This window comes from Rattus rattus, chromosome 4, assembly GCF_011064425.1.
Source record: "Rattus rattus isolate New Zealand chromosome 4, Rrattus_CSIRO_v1, whole genome shotgun sequence".
Lineage (NCBI taxonomy): Eukaryota > Metazoa > Chordata > Mammalia > Rodentia > Muridae > Rattus > Rattus rattus.
In genome coordinates, this window is record NC_046157.1 from 148,040,148 (window position 1) to 148,068,089 (window position 27,942).

The window sequence follows — 27,942 nt, forward strand, 5'->3', positions numbered from 1 at the left end:
AGTTAGAGGCGGAAAACTAGGGCGGGGCGGAGTAAAAGAAAGCTGGCGCCGTTTCTAGGCAACTGAAGACTCTAGATCCTTTGTGGGGTCTGCTAGCCAAACGACAGAAGTGCCCTAGAAAGTGCTAATGGGCGGTTCGCATCTGTCACACGCCTCTGAGAGCTTTGTCCTCTAAACTTCTGACCAGTTCCAGGGAGTAAAACTGGTAAGAGTGTGGGAAACTAATGAGGGCTACAACGGAATGGAGAAAAGTAACGCAGGCAGCTGGGAGGGACCCGGCTAGAGGCCCAGGGCCACCAGCCCTCAGTCTGGGCAGTTTGGAGCATCTAGGCTGGGGGCAAGGTAGGGGACCTCGGGTCAGGATCGGAGTGGTGTTGCTGGGCCAGCTGAGGATATCAGGGACTTGGGAGAGCAAAAAAGGAGCATGTTGGTGAGCATTGCTGGAGAGGGGAAAGGGGACGCCGGTCACCTAGCCTGGGTGGGGGTGCCCGAGACATTCTAAGACCTGATCATCTTTCCACCCTGGTTATGTATTCGAGGCCTTGGTTATTGTGAAAAACAGGAGAAAGCAAGGCTGATAACGTGTATCTTTCTCCCATGTTGTGGGCCAGGCCTCCCAGATGTGTGGAACCATCCCTGGATCTATAGCTCTTCGTCACCGTCTTCTTTCTACCTTCTGAGAGACCCTGAAACCCTTGCCATGGAAAAGTACCACGTTTTGGAGATGATTGGAGAAGGCTCTTTTGGGAGAGTGTATAAGGGCCGGAAAAAATACAGTGCTCAGGTAGTGAACAAGGATATCTTTTAAGTGGAATTTGGTGACCCACTTGTCCAGTAAAGACTTGGGACAGAAGGGCTACACGGTGTATATTTCTAGACCCTGACTCCAGCATACTTCTAGGGTATATAGGCTCTGAAATTTGATTTCTTGGAGTCAAATCCCAGCCTTAGAACTAGGGGCAAACTACCTAACCATTCCATGTTTCAGTTTCCCCAAACTGTACACTGGGGGAAGATTGATAGGGTCTGAGGATTAAATGTACTTTACACTTAATCACTTAATATGATGCCTGACATCTACTGGATGACAAAAATTATAACTGTCCTTTGTATGACCTACGGAGATGACCCCTTGAAGTCTGGTCTCCCATCTCTCCATCTTCTTTCTCCTTCCTCCACATCTCACCTGAGTCCTTTGCTTATGTCAGAAAACCTCTGCCAGGGTCCCATCAAAGGGATCTATTTGCCAGTAACTGTTTCCCCCAGTGATGGGTTGACAAAGCCAGAGTAAATCCATAGTCCCCTAGGGGGGAAAGTGGAGGTGGGAGAGTAAGTATGTGTTTGCATTCATACTAAGAGTTGGTCCAGAAGTATAAAGTCTTGAATCATGGCACTCTGAGATAAAGCTTGAAGTATTTACACACACACACACACACACACACACACACACACACACACACACGCACACACACGCACACAGAGAGAGAGAGAGAGAGAGAGAGAGAGAGAGAGAGAGAGGGGAGGGGGAGAGAATGTGTGTTTTATTGGGGTTACTTAAACAAGTATAAATGAGGGTTTACCCACAGGAGCAGAAATGACTCACAGACGGCTGTAACACCAAAGCCCGCCCCAGCATGTGTGATAGCTCATGCAAGCTGGATGCCTCACCCAGCGCCTGTTAGAGGCAGCCTGACAGAATGGAGAGTGTCTCAGGCAGCTCAGCTGGCATGAGAGGTTCTTGCACTTCTTGATGGTGTAGTTAGGCCTTGACTCTTCGCTTTGCCACTGACAGGTGGTGGCCTTGAAGTTCATCCCCAAACTGGGGCGCTCAGAGAAAGAGCTGAGGAATCTGCAACGAGAGATTGAAATCATGCGGGGTCTGTGGCATCCCAACATTGTGCATATGCTTGACAGCTTCGAGACTGACAAGGAGGTATGTTTTGATGGTATTGGGTTGCCTCTCTCCATGCCCGAGGAGACCAGGCATTTCCCATCCCAAGAGTGCATGACTGTTCTGTCAGTGCTATGCTGCCTTCTCCTCACAGGTGGTGGTGGTGACAGACTATGCTGAGGGAGAGCTCTTTCAGATTCTGGAAGATGATGGAAAACTTCCTGAAGAGCAGGTATGCTTCCTGGCTCAAATGTTCCCACACTTTGGATCTCTGTCTCGGTGAGGAGCTAGGATGCAAGCTGAGGCCGTCAAGGTTTATTTGCGTGTGTGTGTGTGTGTGTGTGTGTCTGTGTGTGTGTGTGTGTGTGTGTATGTCTGTCTGTGTATGTATGTATTATGTATGTCTTTCTCTTTATAGTGTATGTGCACATATGTGTAGGTGCATGTGCTCACACATGTGCATGCATGTAGAGTCCAGAGGTTAGAGTCTTCTTCAGTTGCTCTCAATATTTTGAAAGTCAATCTCTTTTTTTTTTTTTTGGAGCTGAGGACCGAACCCAGGGCCTTGCGCTTCCTAGGCAAGTGCTCTACCACTGAGCTAAATCCCCAACCCAAGTCGATCTCTTATTAAGCCTGAAGACTGTTGATGATTGGCTGGGCTGACTGGCCAGCAAGCTCTAGGGACCTGCCTATAGTTACCCTCTCCCCAAAACATCAGGGTTATAGGTGTGGGAGACCAGGCCCAGCTTTTAAGGCAAATGCTAAGAACCCAAACTCAAGTCCTCATGCTTGTGCGGTGGCCATTTCACCAGTGGAACCATCCTCTCAGCTCTGACAATTCTTTTTTTTTAAATTTTATTACTGTATGAGTGCTCTGCTGTATGGACACCTGCAGGCCAGAAGAGGGCATCAGATCCCCCTTATTGGTTGTGAGCCACCAACTGGTTGCTGGGAATTGAACTCACGACCTCTAGTAGAGCAGTCAGTGCTCTTAACCACTGAACCATCTCTCCAGCCCCTGACAGTTCTTCTTAAAAATGTTTTTTATTCCATTTTATTTTGTGTGTGTGTGTGTGTGTGTGTGTGCGTGTGTGTGTGTGTGTGTGTGTGTGTGTGTGTGTGGTGTAGTGTATGTAGGGGGAGGTATGTGCATATACATGCAGACCAGAGCACACAGATAAGAGGATAACTGTAGGAGTCAGAGTCTCCTTCCACCCTGCGGGTCCCAGGGATTGAACTGAGATCACTGGGCTTGGCATCAAATGCCTTTACCCACGGAGCCGTCTCACCAGCCATTTTCTGAAGAGTACAAGACTTGGGCTGGAGAGATGGCTCAGTGGTTGAGATCACTGACTGCTCTTCCAGAGGTCCTGAGTTCAATTCCCAGTAACCACATGATGGCTTACAACCATCCATTATTGGATACAATGCACTCTTCTGGTGTGTCTGAAGACAGTGACGGTGTACCCATATACAATAAAATAAATCTTAAAAAAAAATAGAGTGCAAGACTCTAGCTATATCTGCAGGCAGTATAGTGTGGGAGTAAAGTATTTAAACCCTGGAGCCACAATATCTGGGTATAAATAAATCTTAACTTTGCCCCTCACTAGCTGGGTCCCCACGGGCAAATTACTCTTATGTCTTTGTGCTTAGTTTCTCCATTGGTAAAATGACAATAATAATAATACCTACCTTGTAAGGCTATTTGGGGATTAGTGGTTTAGTTCATCAAAATGAGAAATAGCTATTATTAATACTGTAGATGTCAGTCATGGTTACTATGCCTTTAAGGAAGGAAGGCCAGTTTTAGAGTGGTGAGAGAAGATTACTGTTAGGTTAGGATTCGCCCTTAGGACAAAGAGGCTGGCAGTGGGAATTGTTTGAGGAGTGTCCCTACAATCACTCTAGACATTTCTTTATACTCTTCACAAGTAGGTGCCCTCCAACCCCAGAAATCTCCTCACTGTAAGCAGTCACCTTATACTGGGACGGTGTAGCTCAGTTGGTAGAGTACTTACCCAGCATGCATTATGCCCTGGGCTGGATTCCCAGTACACATAAAACTGGACTTGGTGGCACATACATACAGTCTCAGCACTGCTGAGGTAGAGGCAAGCGGATCAGAAGCTCAAAGTCATCCTCAGTTACATAGCAAGTTCTAGGCCGGCTTGGGGTCTATGAGACTCAACCAAACCCAACCAAATAAAAAACCTTACTGGCTCGTTTGCCGTGTTTGAGTGTTCGTGTATCTTGAGAGGAAGTTTCCCTTATTTAAAACGGTTAATGTGCATTTCCTTCATGCCAGGCCCATTCTGAGCATTGCTGTACGTGCTTTACCTCCGTTAGTCTATACACTAGCCCTGGGCGGTACGTGCTGTGTTATTCTCACCTTCTAGATGGTGACTCTGGGAAAGCACAGAAGAATTTGTTCATGGTCACACAGCCAATAAGAGAAATACAATAGATTCTCCTTGAATAAATGAATGAGCAGATAAAAGGATGAATTAAGGGGAACGGAAACCAAGGAGGCTATAGGAACCATGAGGTTCCAGAAGAGAAGAGAACAGAAAACCAAACTAGCCTCGGCTCCGGAAGTCTTTGGCTTGTCAGCTGACTCTGTCCTCTGACCTTCTCTTTCACTTGTCTGACCCCTAGGTTCAGGCCATTGCCGCCCAGTTGGTGTCAGCCCTGTACTATCTGCATTCCCACCGCATCCTACACCGAGACATGAAACCTCAGAACATTCTTCTCGCCAAGGGCGGTGGCATCAAACTCTGTGACTTTGGGTAGGGTTTCTGAGCTTCCGTCTATGCTTCTCCTTCAGGGAGTCCTAGACTCTCTGCTGGGCTTAAGAAGCCTCAGGTTAGAGCCAGAGCTGGAGGCTGGGCCTTTGGAACTAATTGAAGGTACTGTGTGTGTCTCCTTTGGTTCAGCTTATCCCATAGCTAACATGTAGTAAATGGCCAGATTTTTTTTTCTATTCTTTCTTTCTTTCTTTTTTTTTTTTAAGAACTCATTATGGAACTCACTCTGTAGACCAGGCTAGCCTCAAACCCAGAGATCCACCCACCTCTGCCTCCCAAGTGCCGGAATTAAAGTCATGCACCACCACTGCCCAGCTTAATTTTCTTTTTAAAAATATTTTTATGACATTTATTATTTGTTGTAGTATGGAGATGTGGGGACTCATGCTCCATGGCATGCTTGCAGAGGTCAGAAGACAACTTGTAGGAGTCACTTCCCTCCTACCATGTGGGTCCTGGGGGTGGAATTCTGGTCATCAGGCATGATGACAGGTACCTGTCCCCAGGTGTGATTTTCCAGATGTGAGTAGGTCGCGGTGATCTTCTTTTTCTGTATTTCCATCCTGTCACCTCTGCAGATTTGCCCGAGCTATGAGCACCAACACCATGGTGCTGACCTCAATCAAAGGCACACCACTCTATATGTCTCCAGAACTGGTGGAGGAGCGACCATATGACCACACGGCAGACCTCTGGTCTGTAGGCTGCATCCTGTATGAGCTGGCTGTAGGCACACCTCCCTTCTACACCACCAGCATCTTTCAACTGGTTAGCCTCATTCTCAAGGACCCTGTGCGCTGGCCCTCCACCATTACTTCCTGCTTCAAGGTAACGGGAGATGACGTCTATATCAGAAACCTGCCCTCCTCTCTTCCTACCCCCTTTCCAAAACCTACTTCCCAAAGTTGGCACAGGCCAAACAGCTTTGCTTTTCTACTGCAGGTGCACAGTCCTTGGAGGCTATTGTAAGAGTGTGTTCTAAGGTCTGCTGGATTTAAGGATGATAGCTCCTGCAGCCTATGCCAGCAGGCTGTGCTTTACCACCGTAGGAAGTCATTTCAAGCCACGAGGAGAGAAGAGCTACTGGGCTGTTACATTCCTCAGTCCCTCTGATCCCCTATCAGAGACAGTGTCAGATGCAATGCAGGTGCTCCCCACGCTGTTTTTAGTGCTCTGCAGTGGCTAAAGTGGCTGGCGATTAGGGATGGGTGACAGGAAGTGGGACCTACCTGTTCTTCACAGCCGTGTCCTAGCAGGTTGGTGGGGGGAGAAAGGGCAAGGCTGCGGGCCTCAGCAGGAGTTAAGTACACGCTTCTCCCAGAATGAATCTCATTATGAGTTTCCTCTGACTTATCTAAGATGGATGGTGCTCAAATAACTTTAAAACAAGTTAAATAAAGGAGCTTTAGCTGAGGGACGTACACTAGGACATTCGTTCCTCTTCAGGCAGCTTTGCAGGGGCCTTCAGTGACAGCTGCGATTGCTCCAGTCACCGTGTCTTAGCATGGTGCTCACAGCCTATTAGCACATTCTCTTCTGTTTTGGCTTATGTATTTAGTTTTATTTTTTAAATTATTCTTTCTTAAAAGATTTACTTTTATTTAAGTGCGTGTCTATTAGTGCAGGTGCCCACAGAGGCTACAGGGGTCAGATCTCCTGGAGCTACAGGCAGTTGTGAGCTGTGTGATGTGGGCACTGGGAACCCAACGCCCATCCTCTGGAAGAAGAGCAGTGAGTGCTCTCAAGCACCCAGCCATCCTCCAGCTCCTACCTTCCCTTCTTGCTCCGCATCTAATTAAGGGTTTCATCCTAACACATAGACCCTTTCTGTCCCTCCCTGATCTGAAAATTCACTGAAAGATTTCTGTGTTTGAGTGTTCCCTATACATCCTTGAACCATTGCTTGTTTGTGTACGAGTATGTGTGTTTAGCCGTACATACATGCAACTGTTCACATCCATCCACAGACCATCCAGGACTGTGATGTTTGCTTTCTGAAGAAGACAGTTCAAGCAGCATCACCTCTTCCAGATTTTCCTCCCTACTCCCCAGAGTTGATAGTGCACAGAGATTTGTTTTTACTCGTGGATTATGGAATGTCTGTGGATAGCAGTCACGGCCCCCTAGGAGATGAAGGCAGTGGTCTGTCTGGGATCCTACAGGGAGCCTTGTTAAGGTTGTGTTTGATGCACGAGTTGGCTCATCAGTACTGCTGAGAGGTTAGGGAGAGCCTGGAGAGAAGGGCTGGTAAAGTTTGATTTCTCTCCACAGAACTTCTTGCAGGGGCTGCTCACTAAGGACCCCCGGCAGCGTCTGTCCTGGCCAGACCTCTTACATCACCCCTTTATTGCCGGCCGTGTCACCAGTGAGTCATCAGGGTTCCCGGGGCCCTGGCCCAGTTTCTTCCCTCCCTGCTCTCTGGATGCCACACCTCTTTCCTCTCCCAACTTGGACTTTACTCCTTATGCCTTTACCATTCCTGCTTTTCGTTTATTTGTCAACATAGCCTTTTCCCACAGAGGCCTAGAGACACTGATGTCCCTTGCCAAGTAGACTCGATGACTGCAGCCCCAGAACAATTATGTCTTCTCTTCCCTCTATGCAGTAATAACCGAACCAGCAGGCTCCAACTTGGGCACCCCATTTACTAGTCGCCTACCCCCAGAACTTCAGGTCCTAAAGGATGAACAGGCCCATCGACTGGCACCCAAGGGTAGCCAGTCCCGCATCCTGCGCCAGGCCTGTAAACGCATGGCTGAAGAAGCCAAGCAGAAGGTGTGTGGGTCCGAGGAAAATATATAACAGGGGCAGGCTAGAGTTTGGGGAGTGGGAAGGGGAAGATACGACTTTTAGGGAATTAGCAAAAAGATCTGAAGAGCCTAAATAGTTCTCTTGTCTCCTACCCAACCCTAGGAAGACCAAAATACAGGATCCACCCTTGATCAAGAAGCTAGGCTCAGCAAGGTGACACCCAGCACAGCCCCTGTGCCTGGTCTAAAGGCCACTCCTCAGGAATCAAGCCTCTTGGCTGGCATACTGGCTTCAGAAATGAAGAACAACTGGGAAGACTGGGGGGCTGGAGAAGCACCCCCTACACCTCGGTGAGAAGGGTAAAGCAACTTGTGTGTGTGCGTGTGTGAGATTCTCAGCAGAACTCTGGCAACGATCACAGTGAGTGTGAAATGGCTCTGTCGTTAGCCATGGCCTAAAGATAGATAGATAGATAGATAGATAGATAGATAGATAGATAGATAGATAGATAGATAGATAGGGCTTTGGAAGTAAGAGTCCTAGGTTCTTGGGTTCTGACACACCAGAAGAGGGCATCAGATCTCATTACAGATGGTTGTGAGCCACCCTCGTGGTTGCTGGAATTTGAACTCATGACCTCTGGAAGAGCAGTCAGTGCTCTTAACCGCTGAGCCATCTCTCCAGCCCCTCTAATTCTTTCTTGATTCAGAAAATTTGAGGATTTGTCTCTATGTCTCAGTTGTACTTTGAAAGGACAAAGACTACTTCTTCCCAAAAGGGAAGATTATTTGAATGGAAAGTCATAGAATAAAACACAAATCTACTTGAGAGTAGATCAGACTGGGAGGGCAGTCAAGAATCTGTGTGTGGATGTTAACACATACTGTACTGTCCATATCCCATAACCCTCTAAGAAACAACCTCTATCTATGTGTACAACTGGTTCCTCTAGGCCTTTTCCTGAGCCTGGAGGGAGGTACAGAGCAGTGAGCCTTAAGCCTCACAGATCCGGAAGTTGTCTTACTCCCAGGCTTGTTTGGCAGGGAAAACCACATCACCTTGGAGTGTGAACAAGCCTTCCCCGAGCTGAGGCCAGAGACGATGGGTCGGCGGAGCACCGATGCAGTGGATCCTGAAAACGAGGTGGGGCATTAGGTCTACATGCATGATTTCTCGAACAATATGAGCTGTAAGCATAAGCTCCCTTAGTGCTAAAGAGAACCTTGTTGGCATATCTTGTGAACACGTAGTTCTCAAAAATCAGAATGCACAGATAAAGGTGGAGGTCCTAAGGTAGATGTTAGCACATTCCCTATAGTTCCAGGTTTTGGAAGGATGAGAGGATCCTCCTTCAGGAAGATAAGAGAAGAGAATTTCCTGAGCCTAGGAATATCCAGCTAGCCTGGGCTATATAATATAACCTTTTCTTAAAAAACCAAAACCAGAACGAAGGTCTCTGTTGAACTGTACACATTCCAAAGATGGCTCCCTTACTAATCTCCTTTCCAGCATCAAGCTTTCTTACTGTCACACATATGTACTTACATGTACGCACATGCACGTTCATGTACATACATGTATATAGATGTACTTACATGTACATACATGTACATGTGCTGTTTGGCGCTCTCTGCATTATCCTGTGTGTGTTGCCTTACATTGTGCCTCTGTTACCATATGATCTATTTTAGGCCTCGATTCTACATCATAACACGTATTTCTTCTTCAACCTTTTGTGTCTATGGTAGAGTTCTAATTTTTATATTTTGAAATAATTTCAGCTTGTATCATGGGGCTGAAAAGGTGGCTCAGCAGTTAAGAGCACTTGCTCTTGCAGAAGCCCCTGGTTCGATTCCTGCTACCGGTGTAGTAGCTGGCTCACAACCAATCCAATACCTTCTCTGACCTCCTCAGGCATCAGGCATGTGCATGATGCATAGACATACATGCAAGCAAACACATTAAAAGACAATAATGATAATTATGGGACTATAGAGTTCCCTTATATCCTTACACTTGTCTCTGTCTATTTTGTGCTGCCAAAACAGAATACCAGAGCCTGGTAATTTATAATGGACAGAAATTCCGTTCTGAGGCTGGGCGGTCTGAAGTGAACCTTGTTGGCAGGCTCGTTCTCTATGCTTCTAAGATGCCTTGAGTGCCACATCCTTTGTAGGTTTTAGACTCAGGAGCAAGATTCAGCTCTCCTGAGGATGGCGGCGGCGTTGCTAATAATACCACCACAGCAGGGCCCATGGAAGAAGGATTATATCTCAACCTAGAAGCCAGGGATGCCGGGTGCGGCCAGCTCCAAGGTTTTATAATAATCTTCCTTTGAGCCAAGTGGTGGTGGTGCATGCCTTTAATCCCAGCACTGGGGAGGCAGAGGCTGGCTAATCTGTGAGTTCAAAGCCAGCCTGGGCTACAGAGGGCGTTGCACAGCAGTCAGGGATACACAGAAACTCTGTCTCAAAAAAACAAACCAAAGTGAACAAAAAAAAAAAAAAATCTTTCAAAACCTAACCAGGGTCCCAGGAAAAGTACTTTGTTCCTGTCTAGAGTGGGAGAGTGCATGCTGCTTACCTCTTCTCTTGGATATGCAAGGCCTTCCATTCAGATCATACTATAGAACAGAGGGTCCAGGAGAAGGGAGATCTTAATGCCTTCTGCGTGGTGGCATCCAGTTGTCCTAAGCACCTTCCACTAGGCTTCCTCTCTTGACGGTCTCAGGATCTCTAGATGCTACCATGTCAGGACTAGGACTTTAAACTCGAAACTTTGGGAGAAGTATGCCCAGCCAGAACAATACATGAACAAGTTATTTTGCGGTGTTCTTCAAATTATTTTTTCATGATTATGTTCAGCCTATGTAGAAATCCTATGCAAGGTACATCTTCAAGTCCTATGATCTATCAGTGACGTCCTAGTTCCTAACAGAGACAGACCATGGTTTGTCATTCCCTTCTTAACTGGCTTCCTAATATTTTGTCATTATCAGCCATGGTGCACTGGACACCTCTCTAGGTAGTTCCTTGTGCACATACCCCAGTGCTCCACAAAGGATTTTTCAAGACCCCTTAAATACTGCCCATTGTGTCTTCTTTGACAGTGTCTGGAGATACACAGCTATGCTGAAGGAGCCACTGGCTGCTTCGTGCTACTTCATAAGCCTCCCAGTTTCTAATTTCAGGTTGAGAGCTATGACCTCACACTTACTCCTCTTGACCTCTCCCTCCTCCCCCCATGCCCAGGAGCCAGACAGTGATGACGAATGGCAACGCTTACTCGAGACTATGGAGCCAGTGCCTGTGCAGCTGAAGTCCCCCCTCACCCTGCTGTGTAATCCTGACTTCTGCCAGCGTATCCAGAGTCAGCTGCGCGGGACTGGCGAGCAGGTAACAAGCAGAAGGTTCTGTGCAAGAGGTTGGGATGGTCAGATGTCAGAGATGACATCTTGTCGGAAGGAGACAGGGGCTGTCCTTTTCCAGCTATTTCAAGGAGAAGGTTAGAATGAAGGTGCATCTATGCATAGATGTGCCTATGAGACCAAAATCTAGCGAGCCATGGCATCACGCACCTTCATATGATTATGTTCAGCCTATGAATGAATCCTTTACAGCCTCGTTCTGAAGGGAAAAACATCTGTCTAGAACAGGGATCAGTGAACTTTTTCATAGCAAATACCATAGGCGTCATGAGCCAAGAGGCAACATGGAGGCTCTTTTTATAGAGTGGAATAACCATAGTTCCATAAAATTATTATTGATAAAGTTAAAATATTACACCAGCATACAGTATTTTATACCAAAGATATCTAATGGGATGACTGAGTTTGGATGTTTGTTTGTTTGTCAGGGGCAACATTTTAATTAGCATTAATTAGCATTAAAAGTTAGGCTCCTCCTTCCATCTTTGCATCTCCAAAACCTTCCCTCCCAGAAACTTAGAAAAGTGTGGGTTCTGTTTATTTCCCTCTTGTTAATCCGTTTGTCATATGTACCGGTGTATAAATACAGGTGTGTACCTGTGCACGTGGAGGTCAGTGTCAGGCTTCTTTCTCTGTCACACTCTGCCTTGTGTTTGTTTTGAGATGAACGTTTACTGCAGCAGGGCTCACCAGTCCAGTAGACCGGCTGGTCAGCCAGCCTCGGAATCCTCTTGACTCTCCTCAGCTCTGATTCGAGAGCCATGCTGCTGTACCCAGCTTTTCACACAGGCGCTGGGGATGTGAACACAGGCTTACATGCAGGCAAGCACTCATATATGCGAAATAAAATAAGTTTAAAAATCTTAACACTTCAGTGTTTAATTTGAATCCCACTGTGATGAATGCGGAACACTTTTAAATGCTTTTCTTTGTCTGCTTGTGCATCTTTCAGACTTTTTTTTTTTGAAACAGAGTTTTTGTAGTGCTGGCTAACCTTGAACTCACTGTATAGGCCAGGCTTGAACTCAGAGATCCACCTGCTTAGCCTCCTAAGTGCTGGCTTAAAAGCATTCACCATAATTCTTTGTTCTTTTTAAAATTAAAAATTTAATTTTTTGTTTTTTTTTTTTTTTTGTTTTTGTTTTTTTTGTTTTTTTTTTTGAGACAGCCTTGGCTTTCCTGGAACTCCTGTAGACCAGGCTGGCCTTAAACTCACAAAGATCTACCTCTGCTGCTCCCTAGAGCTGGGATTAAAGGTCTGCACCACCACTGCCCAGCTTTCTTTTGATCATTTTTAAAAATTGCTTTTTTTTGTCTTCTTATTGAGTTATAAAAGTTCTCATATTCTGGATACATGATTTTATCAGATAAGTGATTTATTTGCAAATCCTAGTCCATGATTTATCTTTTTGTTCTCAGATGACATATTTCAAATATGTATTTCTTATTTTCTGGGATTGGGGAGGTCTTTCCATGTAGCTGAACTGAGCAGAAACTTCCCATGTAGCCCATGCTCAGACCTCAAACTCAGAATCTGCCCTCCTTCCTCTGTCTCTTTGACGCTGGGTTCTAGGAGGCATGTATCACCATGGTTGACAGGAGTTTGAAGTTTGATTTTATTAGATTATCAGGATTTATTCTTTTGTGAATTATACTTTTGCATTTCTTGTGCCTTTTTTTTTTTTTTTTTCTTTTTCCTTTTTCTTTTTTTTCGAGCTGGGGCCCAACAGGGCCTGGCACTTGCTAGGCAAGCGCTCTACCGCTGAGCTAAATCCCCAACCCCTTGCATTTCTGAATAAGAAAGATCCTCCATCCATTGAGCAGTGGTGGCACATACCTTTAATCCCAGCACTTGGGAAGCAGAGGCAGGTGAATTTCTGAGTTTGAGGCCAGCCTGGTCTATAGATCAAGTTCCAGGACAGCCAGAGCTACACAGAGAGACCCTGTTTTGAAAAAAAAAAATCCTCCAAACCCAAGATCTTGAAAACTTTCCAAATGCCAAATACCTTTAGCCATTAAGGTCTTCGGCCCGTTTTGAGTTGATGTTTGTGTAGATCATGAAATAAGATCTAAGTTCATCTCTTTGTGTGATTTTTAAAAAATTCTTCTTTCACCACTGAATAATGTTGGTACCTGCTCTTATTTCTTGGATCTAACAATTGTCCTCCTATTGTTGGCGCATTACTAAAGTGGGAAGTAGTGTTTTCTTCTAACCGGGGAGCTTGGGAGGCTAAGCATATGCTGTCTCCTCTTCTCTCTCTCTCCTCTCCTCCTCCTCTCCTCTCCTCTCCTCTCCTCTCCTCTCCCTCTCCTCTCCTCTCCTCTTCTCTTCTCTCTCTCTTTCTCTCTTTCCCTCCACCACCATTTTTTTTGAGACAGGGTCTCTCTACAAGGCTAACCCCAAATTCACGAGATCCACCTGCCTCTGCTGAAATTAAAGGTGTGTGCAGGTGGTTTCTTGAGCCTGGGAGATGGAGGCCAAGCTGAGCAACATCATGAGATTGTTTAGAAATTAACCAGTTATTATTAATGAGTTTGGGGGCACATGCTATGGTATGCGTAGAGGTCAGAGGGCAGCTTTGTGGAGTTGGTTCTCTATTTTATCTTTGTGTGGGTTCTGAACATCAACTTCAGGTCATCAGTCTTGTGTGGCAAGCAGTTACCCACTGAACCATCTTGCTGACGCAGCCTGTCTCTTGGAAAACAGAAAGTCTTTGGCTTCTGGGATAAGACTTCATGAAAACCCAGCTTTTGATCTGTGACTGGGCTCTGATCTATAGAGATACATTTTTCCCTGTCTTTAAGTGATTAGTTCTTTTTTTCACATTCTGTGAAATGGGAGAATAAATCCCAGAATTGAGAACAGTGACAACAAACTATGAGATGTTAGCATTACTCTTTTGAAGAGTACCCATTTAAAGTGTGATCCTATCCTCACGGTGCAGGCTGCACACACACACGTGGTGGGCTAAATTTGGCTTGTGGAATGTTGGCAGTCCTTGATCTAGAACTGAATGATGTCTTGTTTCTCTAGAGTTAAATAACATTGTTTCATGTCTGTTGTTTTTACTTTTCAGAAGTGAGTGTGTGTGTGTGTGTGTGTGTGTGTGTGTGTGTGTGCGCACGCGCGCATGCCTGCCTGTGTGGGGGTCTTTGAGGTGAAGGGCTGGACAAGGGAGGGAACAGACAACAATGGTCCTAGGCCTGGTGTACAGATCTTGAGTCTCCTGCCCCTTGGTCACTGATGTTCTGTGCCAGGTGAGCTGCCATTGTCATCTCTAGTGCAACTCCCCTGTGGTTGTGTTGTTCTTCCTTGGCTTTTCGACTCCTCCAAGAAGGAATGCAAACTCAGCCCACTCCTTGCCAACCCATGCCACCTCCTTGGAGACATTCAGTCTTTGTGACTCTTCTTCCTTTCCGTATAATTATACCAATTGCTGTCTTCTTTCTCTCCTGTCCCCCAGATCCTGAAAGGCGTCCTGGATGGTGCTTCCCACTTCCTTCCTGCACTCCGCATCCTGAGCAGTCTCCTGTCCAGCTGCAGTGACTCCGTGCTCTTGTATTCCTTCTGCCAGGAGGTGGGACTGCCCGAGCTGCCTCTCAGTCTTCTTAGGTACAGCCAGGAGAGCAGCAGTATCCAGCAGGTACACACAGCCCAGCAGCCTCTGAAGACAAGAGGTGGTTCTTTGCCTTGGCTCCTCTCCTTGGAGCTGCCGTCTGCTTGGTCTGATGGCCTCTTGTTTTCTGTCCTCCTTTTACTAATGACAAGACCATCACTTGCAGATTCTGATGCCTTCTGGGGCTAAGCAAGCAGTATCAGTCAGTGGAGTAGGTGGAGTGTAGGTGTATGGCTGTCTAAGTTGTAGGGAGGATGATAGACATCCCCACCCTAAACGGGGCTTCTTCTCAGCTCCAGCCCATGGTTGCCGTTTGACAACACAGCAGATTTGAGGCCAGATACCCGAAGAGAAAGCCAGAGCTTTAGAAAATGGATAATCCTGATGTCCTCTTCTGGTGTGTCTGAAAACAGCTACAGTGTACTTATACATAATAAATAAATAAATAAATCTTTATAAAAAAGAAGTATAATAATAGAAAATGGATAATCTCCCAGGATTTAGAATAGTTGTTTCAGAAGGTGGGACTTGGGCTTTATTACCTGATTTTCAAACCAGGACATTGAAGTTCAGAAATTAACTCCTGCAGTCACTACACATGGCCACATGACAAGTGGAGAGCTAGGATCAAGGCTCAGTGTGTTTGGGGCCAAACCTCTACTTCCCTGCATTGAGTTCTGCCATGGATGAGCTCAGAGAACAACCCCACTAATCCCCCAGTTTGAGGGGGTGGCAAGGCAGACCATGGCAGCAGGCAGCCGGGATGCTCCCTCTCTGCTGAGTGTCAGACTCTGGTAAGGAACTGAAAAGGACAGTTTAATGGAAAGTAGCCCGTCTTCCCCTCCAACATCTCCAGATGTCTGTGACCAGTTAACTGACACTCTTGGCTTCCTCCGTCCCATCCCTTTCCACCTTGAATGCTTTGTTGATGCTTTTTCTGCTCTTGGTCTCCATTCCTCATGTTTCCCTTTCTCCCCTTTCTTCACAGCAACCTTGGTACGGGGCCTTCTTACGGGAACTGGTGTCTGTGGTTCAGGCCTACTTTTCATGCACCTTCAATCTGGAGAGGAGCCAGACAGGTGACAGGTGGGAGAACAGAAGCTTTCTCTCCGTCTGGCTTCAATGTCTACCCCATTTCCTCCCCCTTATTAGGAGGCCAAGCGTGGAGTGGAGATGTGGGTCAGGGTTAGTGATTAGCTGAGTAGCCTTCAGAATCTAGTTGGTCCTCATGAGGACCTTGAGATATTTATTATAGCTTTTCCCCAAGACTCTAGGAGTCGGCAGTTACCCAGTGCAGATGGGCCTCAGTGGGAGGATTGAGATATGAACACAGCTGAGAGGGGCTTGAGTGGTGTATGTGAGGGGTGTGCGTGTGCGTGTGTGTGCGTGTGCGTGTGTGTGCGTGTGTGTGTGCGTGCGCGTGTGTGTATGTTAGCAGAGTTGAAAGGAGAAACATTCTGATGCATTCCTTGGCAGAGATTCCTACCTTTCCAGACCTGACCCATTTGACACATCCATATCCGAGCTTTAGTGGGAGGATGGGAAGATGCCATGGGTTCATTCTTCCCCAGCCTACAGGTGTTTCAGGAGGCTGCCAGCCTCTTTTTGGACTTGTTGGGGAAGCTGTTGGCCCAACCAGATGATTCCGAGCCGACATTTCGAAGGGATAGCCTCATGGTAATCTTCTCTCGCCTCCAGATTTCTGTCTTTCCTGCCTTTTTCTGCATTTCTCCCAGCCCGTCTTATGATTTCATCAATACCACAAACGTTGACTTCTCACCATGTGCCATATACCACATGAGTAAGAGAGTCCCCGCCTTGACCATACTAAAGATAGTCGAGAAGGCTGGGCAGTGTGGCATGTGTCTTTAGTTCCAGCATTTGGGAGGCGGAGGCAGGCAGAGGTCTCTGAGTTCAAGGCTAGCCTGGTCCACATCATGAGTTCCAGGACAGCCAAGGCTACTTAGAGAAATCATGTCTTAAAAAAAGTAAAGAACCAAAGCAAAGCAAAACAAAAAGTCAAGTAGGGAAAGTGAAGAGCCTATGGAACTCAGTGTACAGTGCAGAAGTGCCACTGAAGAAGATGCCATTGGTGCTGTGTAGAAGTCCTCAAGCTGTGGAGGAGGAAGGCATGCGTGCGAACATTTCAGGAATGCATAGCAGCTGAGCCAGGTGGTGGGGCAGGGAAGGAGATAGGCCGTTCTAGGTAGAAAGAACACCATCCCTAAATTACAGAGTCGTTAAGTAGTTTGGCATTTATCAAGGTCCACAAATATAAGTGTCTCAAAAAAAAAAACAATTAAAATTTAGAAAACCAGGCATAGTGGTGCATGCCTGTAATCTCTGCACTCGGAAGGCAGGCGGAGCTCTCTGAGTTCAGAGATAGCCTGGTCTCTACATATAGTTGAGACAGCCAGGGCTACATAGTAAGACCCTATCTCCAAAACAAACAAAACAACAATAACCGAAAGAGATGAGGCATCTTGCAGACCACCTAGTGTTCTCCAGCCTTGTTTGTGCTCAGACTCATGAACTACTCAAGTTCTCCCTCTCAGACCCTGAGTTAAGGACAGGAGAATGGAGGACACTGAATGAGAAGGCCGCTGAGTTATCACAGGTCCAGAAGATACAAACACTTGTGGCCAAGGAAAATGGCTGTATGGTTGTTGTTGAAATCAGCAGTTGGGATCATAGCTGTGGCTAATTTTCTACCCCAGTTAGTGATCTATCCCCTTTTCTAGTCTGAGATTCTAGCTTCCTATTCCTCTTCCTTTTGAGTCAGAAAGTTCTGAATGTGTAGAAAAAGTAAGTCACCATTGGCCAGCATTTGTCATGTCATTTGAATACTGGGTTTAATGAGGTATCTGGAATAATCGTCCTTCCTGAATTTCTGAATTGTTATACTCATGTTCCACATTTTAGAAATGTCATCTAGGAGGATGCTGATGAGAAAATAGAAGGATTAATTAGACGAATGTAAGAGAGCAAGGATTGAATCCCAGTACACAGAGCATATGTGTAGACGTGGGAGGGGGAAGGAGAGGGAAGGACTGTTCGTCAAACAGGAAGGCAGTTGATGTGTTTTCCATGGGAGGAAGTCTTAGGTCAGACATCTTTCTCCAGGGCTCTTAACCCCTTTCCCAGGTTCCTGGGGTAGTCCCGGTTTCATTAAAGCCCGGTCAGTTTTCTGAAGCCCTGCTGCTGACTCTGCCCTTCTCTCCTTCAGTGCTTTGCTGTCCTGTGTGAGGCCGTGGATGGGAACAGCCGGGCCATCTCCAAAGCCTTTTACGCCAGCTTGTTGACCACACAGCGTGCTGTGTTGGACGGGCTCCTTCACGGCCTAACGGTTCCACAACTCCCTTTCCACACACCACCAGGTATCCAGCTTCCTTGTCCTATAGGCCTGGCTAAGTCCTTCCTGCTTCCACCATCTGGAATGGTGCTTGGTACTTCACAGGTGCTCAAAAACCATGAATTGGAGTTAGGGGTGCAGCTCATTAAGTAGAGGGCTTGCCTACTGTGCATGAAGCCTTGGGCTTGGTGCTACATAGCTCCACCATCTAGAGGTAGATGCAGGAGGATCAACTTCAGAGTTATCTTCAGCTTCATAGTTTAAGGCTTGCCCCAGACATACCGAGACCCTGCCTCCAAAAGCCAAAAGACAAAGCAAGACACAGCAAAAATATCCTAAAAATTTGAATGTGTGAGAAACAACCAGACTTTACCAGTACACCTTGCCTTTCTCCACAGGAGCCCCACAAGTGAGCCAGCCACTGCGGGAGCAGAGTGAAGATGTACCCGGAGCCATCTCTTCTGCCCTGGCAGCCATGTGCACTGCCCCTGTGGGGTTGCCCAGCTGTTGGGACGCCAAGGAGCAGGTCTGAGCTCCAAATTCTTGGTGCTTTCTTCCCACAACATGGGAACTGGGAAGGCTGACCAAAGTTTCCGCTGAGAGACTGAAAAGTAATGCTCAGGATTTCTAGAAACAGACACTCCCATGCCGGTCTGGGCCTCTTGTTCAACTCGGCATGGCTAGAATTGCAGAGCATTGGCCACCTGGCCCAGCAGTAACTGCCCAGGCGATAAGGCCATTTAAACCAAACTAGGGCAGGATTCAGTTCCCCACGGGCCATGGAGACTGGGAATGGAATGGGGTCTGAGACTCCTAGTGAACCCAAAAAGAGCCAGCACGAGTCTGAGAGTCCTGGCCAGCTGAAGAAATGTGAGGAACGAAACAGTAAGGGAGACAAGATGGAGTCAAATATGTCTCCATAGGTCTCTTGGCATTTGGCCAACCAGCTAACCGAGGACAGCAGCCAACTGAGGCCATCCCTCATCTCTGGTCTGCGGCACCATATCCTATGCCTCCACCTTCTCAAGGTACTTCCTTCCCACAGCTTAGATTCCCAATACCTCAGATTTCTTCTAATTTCTGGGAAGGGAGGGGAGGCAAGAGAAAGGGAAGGAAGGAGAGAGAGAAAGGAGGAGTAGGAGAGGGAGGGAAGGAGGGAAGAAGAGGGAGATGGAGAGAGAGGGATTGATTGATTATCCATAGTGGGCATGGTGATGCTTGCCTTTAATTTCCAGCACTCAGGAGGCAGAGGGAGGCCATCTCTGTGGGTTTGAGGCCAGCCTGCCCGCCTGGTCTATATAGTGAGTTCTGGGCCCCCCAGAACTCATAGAGGAGAAAGGTTTTGTGGGAGGCATGGTTGGGAACAGCAGAGTAGTTCACACGCTGCCATCCAGAAGCAGAGAGAAGAATACCTGTGGTGTGTGGTGTCTGGTTTTCTTTTCCCCTTTCATTCTGTGCAGGCCCCAGCCTGTGGGATGGCACCAGGCACATTCAGGGCGGGTTTTCCCTGCTTTAGAAATACTCCGAGGTGTGCTTTACTTAGGCTCTTCTTTCTCCGGCCATATTGACAGCAAAATGGTCTCAAACCCCACATGTGGACACTAGCTCCACTGAGAGGCTTGCCTGCTTTTCAGTTGAACCTTCCACCGTAGGACCACTGACAGCCTCCTCCTGGCCTCTCTAGGTTCTCTACTCCTGCTGCTATATTAGTGAGCGCCTGTGCCATATTCTGGGACAAGAGCCTCTGGCCTTGGAGTCGCTGCTCATGTTAGTCCAGGGCAAGGTAAGAAGCTAGTGTGATACCAACATGGTTGCCTGTCTCATGGTGGTCCCATCTCACCCAGAAATTGTTCTGACACCTTAGGCTTCCTTTGCAGGTGAAAGTAGCAGACTGGGAAGAGTCCACTGAGGTGGCACTTTACCTCCTGTCCCTTCTTGTCTTTCGGCTCCAAGATCTGCCTTCAGGGTGAGTCATAAAGTCAGGTCTCTCACTCTCAGCTGAAGTCTTCCTCCCACAAAGCTAACCCTGACATACAGGGAATGGCACCCTTTATCCTTTTCCTAGAAGGGCATTTCTCTATGAAGAACAGGCCTGGATTCTTTCTCATCACCTTTTTTTTTTTTTTTTTTTTTTTTTTTTTTGGTTCTTTTTTTGGAGCTGGGGACCAACCCTAGGGCCTGGCGCTTCCTAGGCAAGTGCTCTACCACTGAGCTAAACCCCAACCCCTCTCATCACCTTTTGACTTTGGAGAAAGACAGCAGCATGAGTGGAGTGTGCAGTACAAGGAAGAGGAAGGGACCTTCCCAGCCCATTGTAACCTGTGGTGCATCTCTCTGTTCCAGGATGGAGAAGCTGGGCAGTGAGGTCGCTACTCTCTTCACCCACTCACACATCGTCTCTCTTGTGGTGAGTTCTCAGCATTCTCCCGTCTTTGCCCTTCATCTGACCCTTTTGGGAGCAGGCAGCCATCCTTCTATTTGCAACTGTTTCAGCAAGTTGCAACATCTTCTTCATGTCCTGGACACCATTCAGGTTCAGCTGTCCCTTCTTTTCCTCTACCTTTCTCACAGAATGCAGCAGCCTGTCTCTTAGGACAGCTTGGTCAGCAAGGGGTGCCCTTTGACCTCCAGCCCCGGGAATGGATAGCTGCAGCTGCACATGCCTTGTCTGCCCCTGCAGAGGTAAGGCATTGGGGAAGACATGTTTCCTGAGTCCAGCACCAGGGCAGCCCTCGTGAGGACAGACAATATCTGGTAATCCCAATGGAAACTACAGGATGGAAAATGAGTCAAGAAGCCTCTCTTCTTCACCTTCGCCTCCAGACAGTGGTTTGCTCTGGGCCTGGGTTGGTCAGTGCTTCTTTTCTAAGTTTTCAGTAGTTCCAAAGATGGAGGCAGGGAAGGGGGAAGTAAAGGAAGCTGCCCAGGTACCTGGGTAAGAGGTTCCCTGCCTGCTTTGGTCCCCTCCAGGAGCTCATGCTCCTGTGGCTGAAGTCCTTCCTGGACTCACCTCTTGCTGCAGTGTTCTGCTCTTTCTCCGTAACTAACATGGGGTAGTGCGTTCTTCAGGAACTCAGGCTACTGTTTTGTTTTTTCGTTTCCTTTCAGGCCCTTTGGAACTCTTTGTTTTAGTTTGTGTTGGTTTTGGTTTTTGGATTTTGGTTTTTGGGTTTTGAGACAGGGTTTCTCTGTATAGCCATGGCTGTCCTGGAACTCACTTTGAGAACCATGCTGGCCTTGAACTCACAGAGATCTTCCTGCCTCTGCCTCCCGAGTGCTGTGGTTGAAGGCATGCACCAGCATTGCCTGACCCCTTTCAAACTCTTCCGTCATTTTGGAAAAAGGAGAGACTTCATATTTATATAACTTGTGTCCTTGTATATGTAGAACTTTTTGCACTTTCTCACTTATATAACACATCTCCCACAACACGCTTGGAAGATTAGAGAGAGCAAATATAGTAATAGCTGCTTCCTTTGATGAAGTTGGCCTTCAGAGGGGTTGTGTCACTAGCTAAAGCACTAACATTTACCCAGAAGCTCTTCCTCCCCATTACCTCCTTAGATGGCTCCCCAGGTCCAGCATTCTGCCTTTGGGTTGACTCCATCTTGTCGCTCTGTGCCCCTCCCAACTGCCCACCTGTGCTATCTCTCTCTAGTCTCTTGCTGACTCAAGGGCTCTGCCCCTATTGTTTGTTCTCTTCACTGCCACCAGAGTGAGCTTTCTAAGGAGAAAATAGTGCCATCCATTCAATCAGTGGCTCTGAACACAGAACCAACCGTGTGTTGAGTGTTTTACACTATTGTAAATTCTGTGAATCAAGAAGTGGATACAAGATTTTATAAAATATTGCTAATTCAGGAGCAAAAGTTGTGCTGTGCAAGTCTTTATTGGCTTCCCTCTGCTTATAGGAAATGCTTCAGACTCTGTAGACCACTGCAGTATAGTCTACCATGGCCTATCTGATGCCAGTGGGCTCCAAAGATTGTTAATCACTTCTGGAATGCACTGTGAACATTTATGCCTACCTGCTTTTTTTTTTTTTCTTTTTTTTCAGAGCTGGGGACCGAACCCAGGGCCTTGCGCTTTCTAGGCAAGCGCTCTACCACTGAGCTAAATCCCCAACACCTACCTGCTTTTGTACTGTGCTCTGTACATCTTATGGTGTCTTCCTTCCTACTGCCACCGTCCCTTGTCTGACCTTACATTTTTATCTACTTATTCTGGAGTGCTGGAGATTGAATTCAGGGCCTGGCACAACCTTTGCAAATGTTCTACCATTGAGCTACATTCCAGCCCTGCCTTTAAAATGGTGGATATGTCTCTGCCTCTAAAGGTGCTGTTAGGCACATTTATTCTCCTGTGTAAACAACTTCTTGTTTAGCACACGTCTTCCTAAACTAGAATTGTTTTTGGACCCAAAAGATTATCCTACTAGACTGTATGTCTTTAGGAACATGAAGGAATAGGCGAAACCCAAGATTCCAAAACTTGTCCCATTCTGCCAGGCTAAGAAAGAGGTTTTTCTACTCATGTAGGTGCTGGGAGCCTGGTCTGGGTTCCTACCTCATCCCTCTTGAACATCTGTGTTCCTCTTACCTCCCTCCAACAGGTCCGGCTGACTCCACCATGTAGTTGTGGCTTCTATGATGGCCTCCTCGTTCTTCTGCTTCAGCTCCTTACACAGGTACAGATGTGCCATGAGACTGAGAAGAAGCAGGGAGAGGACCTAGGTGGAGTTGGAGTCACTAGAATGTAGACGTGAAGAAGCAAGCATGCTTGCCTGCCCTCTCATACTGCTGTTAACTGTTAACTGCCGGAAAATGGCCCCTGCCCTCAACAGAGCCTCTGAAGTGAGCTGCACAGCCACATCCCTAGGGATCCAGTGGGAGAAAAGCAGCTTCTCGGGGTTTGGGATTTGTGGGGGTATTATTATTATTATTATTATTATTATTATTATTATTATTATTATTTAGATGAAAATTCTTATTCACTCCAAGGTAGGAGGGTCAACAAGTTCTAGGCCAGCCTTGGCCATATAGTAAGTTAACTGAGGCTAGCCTGAAGTACCTAAGATCCTGTTTCAACAGAAACAAAAGTGTTTTTTTTTTTTTTTTTTTTTTTTTTTTTTTTGAGTTGGGGACCCGAACCCAGGGTCTTATGCCTTTAGGTAGCGCTTACCACTGAGCTAAATCCCCAGCCCCAAAAAGTGTTTTTAATAAGCCTTATACATGGGGTTGGGGATTTAGCTCAGTGGTAGAGCACTTGCCTAGCAAGCGCAAGGGCCTGGATTCGGTCCCCAGCTCCAAAAAAAAAAAAAAATAAGCCTTATACACTTGGCCTTACATGAGCATGTCTGGACAGGCTAATTTCTTGGTTTTCAATAGGCACAGACATAGGTTGAGAGGTCGGGTTAAGTTATGACCTCGTAGGAACATAAGCTGGGCAAGGTGGTGGACTTACACTCCTAGGGTTTGAGGATCTGAGGCAGGAGGATCATAAGTTTGAGGGCAGCCTGAATACATAGTATTATACATAATTTATCTTTCTTTCTTTTTTCTTTCTTTCTTTCTTTCTTTCTTTCTTTCTTTCTTTCTTTCTTTCTTTCTTTCTTTCTTTGTGTTTTGTTTTGTTTTGTTTTGTTTTGTTTGAGATAGGGATTCTCTGTGTAGCCCTGACTGTGCTGGTACTCACTCAGTAGACCAGGCTGGCCTCAGATCCACCTGCCCAGCTGAGATGCTATTTTCTAAAAAGAAGGAAAGGAAAGAGGGAGAGAAGAAAGATAAATGGAAAATGAGAAAGGAATGGAAGTAAAATATGAAAATATTAGGTGGGGGGGTTGGGGATTTAGCTCAGTGGTAGAGCACTTGCCTAGCAAGCGCAAGGCCCTGGGTTCGGTCCCCAGCTCCGAAAAAAAGAAAAGAAAAAAAAGAAAAAAAGAAAAGAAAATATTAGGTGGGGAAACCAAAGGAATGGTTTCTATGACTCTGTGTCTGGGACAGAAATAACAAAAAGGCATTTGGAGCCCTGCCTTCTGCACATCCTCCTCTCTAACAGGGGAAGCCTGGCCTGATCAGGGACGTGGCAGGTTCAGAGGTGTGGACCATTCTGTGGCACCGCTTTTCCATGGCTCTGAGACTATCTGAGGAGGTGTCTGCCCAGGAAGATGACCTGTCACTATCAAGTCCACCCAGCCTAGAGCCAGACTGGACACTGATTTCACCCCAAGGTGTCTTCTCTTACCATAGCTATGTTTTCATAGGCTCCTTTCCAAAAGGAGGCAGCTTAGAACTGGGTTATCCTACAGTTAAGTGCTTCTGTGGGAGCTTTGGGTGATCAGGGGCATCTGGGACTCTTGCTTGTTTGCATCCTCTGTTCTTTTCAGGCATGGCAGCCTTGCTGAGCCTGGCAATGGCCATCTTCACCCAGGAGCCCCAGTTATGCCTGAGCCACCTGTCCCAGCATGGCAGTGTCCTCATGCTGACCCTGAAGCACCTGCTTTCACCCAGCTTCTTGCACCGCCTGAGCCAGGCGTGAGTCTGAACTAGAAAAACAGTAGAGTCAGGCTGTAAGGGGAGGAGGACGTGAGGGCAGGAGAGGAGCAGAAAGCTAGAGGTGGGGCAAGGACTAGGCTGGGACCTAAGGAGTTGCCGAGATGGGAAAGTGGAACTGCAGTGAGAGAGGCAGCATCTTAAAGGGTGAGTCTGTTTTCCTTCCTAGGCCTCAGGGGTCTGAGTTTCTCCCCGTTGTGGTGCTCTCTGTGTGCAAGCTGCTCTGCTTCCCCTTCGCCCTGGATGTGGATGCTGACCTCCTCAGAGGCATCTTGGCTGACCTCAGGGCCTCAGAAGTTGCAGTCTACCTGCTGCAGGTATGTGGTTTTGCAGGTATGAAGGTGGGAAAGGAAGATGGCCAATGTTGTGTCTTCTAACTCACATCTTAATAGCTCTAGGACTCCCCTAGGCCCTCAGGGAACAGGGCATCTAGCTTGACTGAAGTGTTGCAGTGGAGGCAGCCCTCAGACCCAGACATGGCCTGCAGCTGGCTCTGAGATAATGACTCCCCGTGTTCATTGGTCTCCCCTCTGGTTCTTTTAGAACTCAATAGTGAGGCCAGGTACTGGAGCTCAGTTCCTTAGTCAGGAATTACTGTCCTGCCACTCTAGCATTATACCTTGCATCTTTGGAGGAAGAAATTGTGCCTTTGCCGAGCCAGGTATAAGTGTAGAAAGGATCTGCTCTTGGGTTCCAAGTGGGTTTCATGTTTTATGCTATGGGGCAAGGCTCCGCTGTCTCGTAGGTTTCTTTCCTTGGCTTGGCGAGTCTATCTGCCAGCTTTTGTCTCGCCTTTGTCATTGCAGTATACCTCTCCCTCTCCTGAACTCTCATTTCTTCCAGGTCTGCTGCCACCACCTTCCATTGTTCCAAGCAGAGCTGCCCATTGGCCTCCTTACACGCCTGGCCCTCATGGATCCCACCTCTCTCAAGCAGTTTGTGAACACAGTAGCCACCTCTTCTAGAGCCATCGTCTCATTCCTCTCTGTTGTTCTCCTGTGTGACCAGCCCCTCATGGTCTCTGACCTCCTGTCCCTGCTGACACACACAACCCGGATTCTATCCCCCAACCACTTGTCCTTTATCCAGGAGCTCCTGTCTGGCTCTGATGAATCCTATCGGCCACTGCGCAGCCTCCTAGGCCACTCAGAGAACGCTGTGCGGGTCCGTACTTACAGGCTCCTGGGACATTTATTACAACACAGCATGGCCCTACGTGGGGCACTACAGAGCCAGTCAGGACTTCTCAACCTTCTGCTGCTAGGGCTTGGAGACAAGGACCCTGCCGTGCGACGCAGTGCCAGCTTTGCTGTGGGCAATGCAGCCTACCAGGCTGGTCCCTTGGGACCTGCCTTGGCAGCTGCAGTGCCCAGTATGACCCAGCTGCTGGGAGATGCTCAGGATGCTATCCGGCGCAATGCTGCATCAGCTCTAGGCAATCTGGGACCTGAAGGATTGGGCAAGGAGCTATTAAAGTGCCAAGTACCCCAGCGGCTCCTAGAAATGGCGTGTGGAGACCCTCAGCCAACTGTCAAAGAGGCTGCCCTTATTGCCCTCCGGAGCCTCCGACAAGAGCCCTGTATTCATCAGGTAAAGCCAGGGGGATTATGAGCCATGGTGATCAAAGGCCCTGAAGTTCACACAGCATTTCCTGTGTAGTTTGTGAGGACCCCTAGAAATGCAAAATATTTCCTCAGGGTGTAAGAAGCTCAAAGACAGTGCATCGGAGATGGGTTTCCTAACGTACCCTAGAGGAGGGAAGGAATCTGGAAGGCTCCAGTGGGCTATGGCTTGCCTGAGACCCCAAGAGCCATAACTTCTCTCTTCCAGACACAAAAGAGAAGGGAGATGGGGAAACCAGGAGATGCTGAGGCCGTGAAGCTGCCAACTGTTCTTGTTCTTAGCCCAGAGCTCGGCCTTTTACCTTTATTGTCTAGGTTAAGCTTTTCTTCCCCCCATTTTGCAGGAAACGGAAGCAGAGCTAATTTAGTAACATGTCACAGTTACATGCTCTCAGATGGGACAGGGCTTCTGAACTCCTGAGTCGGGGTCTAGAGCCTATTCTTATGAAATATGATGGTGTTTTGCTTCTACTTAATGTTGAGTCTCTAAAGAACCCAGTGGGATTCACACATCTGAGCTATCACAGAGTAGACTTGGTCAGTGTGGTATCATTAGACCCACAGGCATTTGACAGGACGATACTAACACTAAAAATCTTTCTGGCGGTCCATGTGAGGAAACAATGAAATGGTGGGAGATGAAGGACCCACTGGGAAGCAGAGGTTCTGGCTTACTGTCTGTTATTACTGCTTTCCTTAACCCCTGACTGGGGACAGGTGAATGGGTCACTTAGTGCATTGATTTTATGGCCAGTACCCAAAGAGAGTAGAAATAAATACCTGGGTGTTGTTGAGTCATAGCCCTTGAGATTTCTTGTCTTGATTAGCCTATTCCAAATCCATAAAAGGCTCATTTTCCCGTTTCTTAGTTAAAGGGGAGTCCTTTGCATGTGCCAACACCACCATTTCTCACCCTTCTGTCATGTTCTGTCATTTGCTTTAACCTGCAGGTGCTGGTGTCGCTGGGTGCCAGTGAGAAATTAACCTTGCTGTCTTTGGGGCATCAGTTACTGCCAAGCAGCAATAGCAGGCCTACCTCTGCCAGACACTGCAGGAAGCTTATCCACCTCCTGAGGCCGACCCACAGCACATGACCCCGATGCCTGGGGTCCCCTCCAGCCGTCACTATCCTACTGTTGCAAATCTTCCTTTTTCTCCTACCCAAGCTTCTAACTCAGCCAAGAGCTGAAGCGACTGAGAAAGAGTGCTAAGCTGCCGACTCCCCTGCAAGTGAGAAACTAGAAGAGATTTTATTAAAGCTCCTTCCTCCCTAGATTCATAATGACTTGAATCAGTAAACTCCATCACTGTTGGTGCCAGAGAAAATCCCTTTTGTCTTCATGCGGGGATCTCTCTTCCAGTAATGAGCCCTTAACCCCAGGACCATGCCATCCACCCAGGCCTTAGGAAAAAACCACCTCTACCTTGCTGGACCTCCTCCTTTCTGGATCTCCTGTAATCTGCCTTGCTGTTTTTGCCTTAAGTACACTGGTCTCTATTTCAGCTGTCTCCCATGGGGATAAATGTCATCACCCCTGTTGTTGAGGGGTTCCTCAGCCCTTAGCCCACTTTCCTTCCACGAGTGGTTTGTGTGTGTGTATAATGTATATTTCCATATATATGTGTGTGTGTACATATGTATATATTTATATGATATATACACACATATATAAATTGTTTATAAACACTTAGTGAAAATTGTGCCTCACCCTAACTGAAGCTCCCAAGGTAAGGTGTTGGGAGGCTTGGGCCCTTTTCTAACTTCTCTGACACTGGAAGCCCTGTACCCTGTTCACACAAGATCTTGGTTTAGAGAATTGTTTATACCTTTCAAGGTAAGGCCAGTGGAACTGATACAGAGAAGAGTGGGGATAAACAGAGGTAAATCAAGGTACTGTGAGAATACAGTCATTTTAACATTTAA

The 27,942-nt window shown here is 47.2% G+C and overlaps 1 protein-coding gene across 1 annotated transcript; it reads left to right on the plus strand.

Annotated features, from left to right (window-relative positions):
• Positions 1 to 25: 25 nt before the first annotated feature.
• Positions 26 to 27,942, plus strand: Stk36 (serine/threonine kinase 36). The gene is made up of 27 exons (XM_032901364.1): positions 26 to 205; positions 612 to 784; positions 1,793 to 1,933; positions 2,046 to 2,123; positions 4,550 to 4,680; positions 5,277 to 5,526; positions 6,970 to 7,063; positions 7,304 to 7,473; positions 7,612 to 7,799; positions 8,493 to 8,592; positions 10,701 to 10,844; positions 14,341 to 14,520; positions 15,482 to 15,579; positions 16,065 to 16,170; positions 17,720 to 17,870; positions 18,244 to 18,371; positions 18,769 to 18,873; positions 19,530 to 19,628; positions 19,723 to 19,811; positions 20,189 to 20,252; positions 20,417 to 20,527; positions 22,458 to 22,532; positions 23,903 to 24,074; positions 24,231 to 24,378; positions 24,566 to 24,713; positions 25,240 to 25,986; positions 26,969 to 27,942. Exons 2-27 carry the CDS (start codon positions 701 to 703, stop codon positions 27,110 to 27,112), a joined length of 3,945 nt encoding a protein of 1,314 aa, XP_032757255.1. The 5' UTR covers positions 26 to 205; positions 612 to 700; the 3' UTR covers positions 27,113 to 27,942.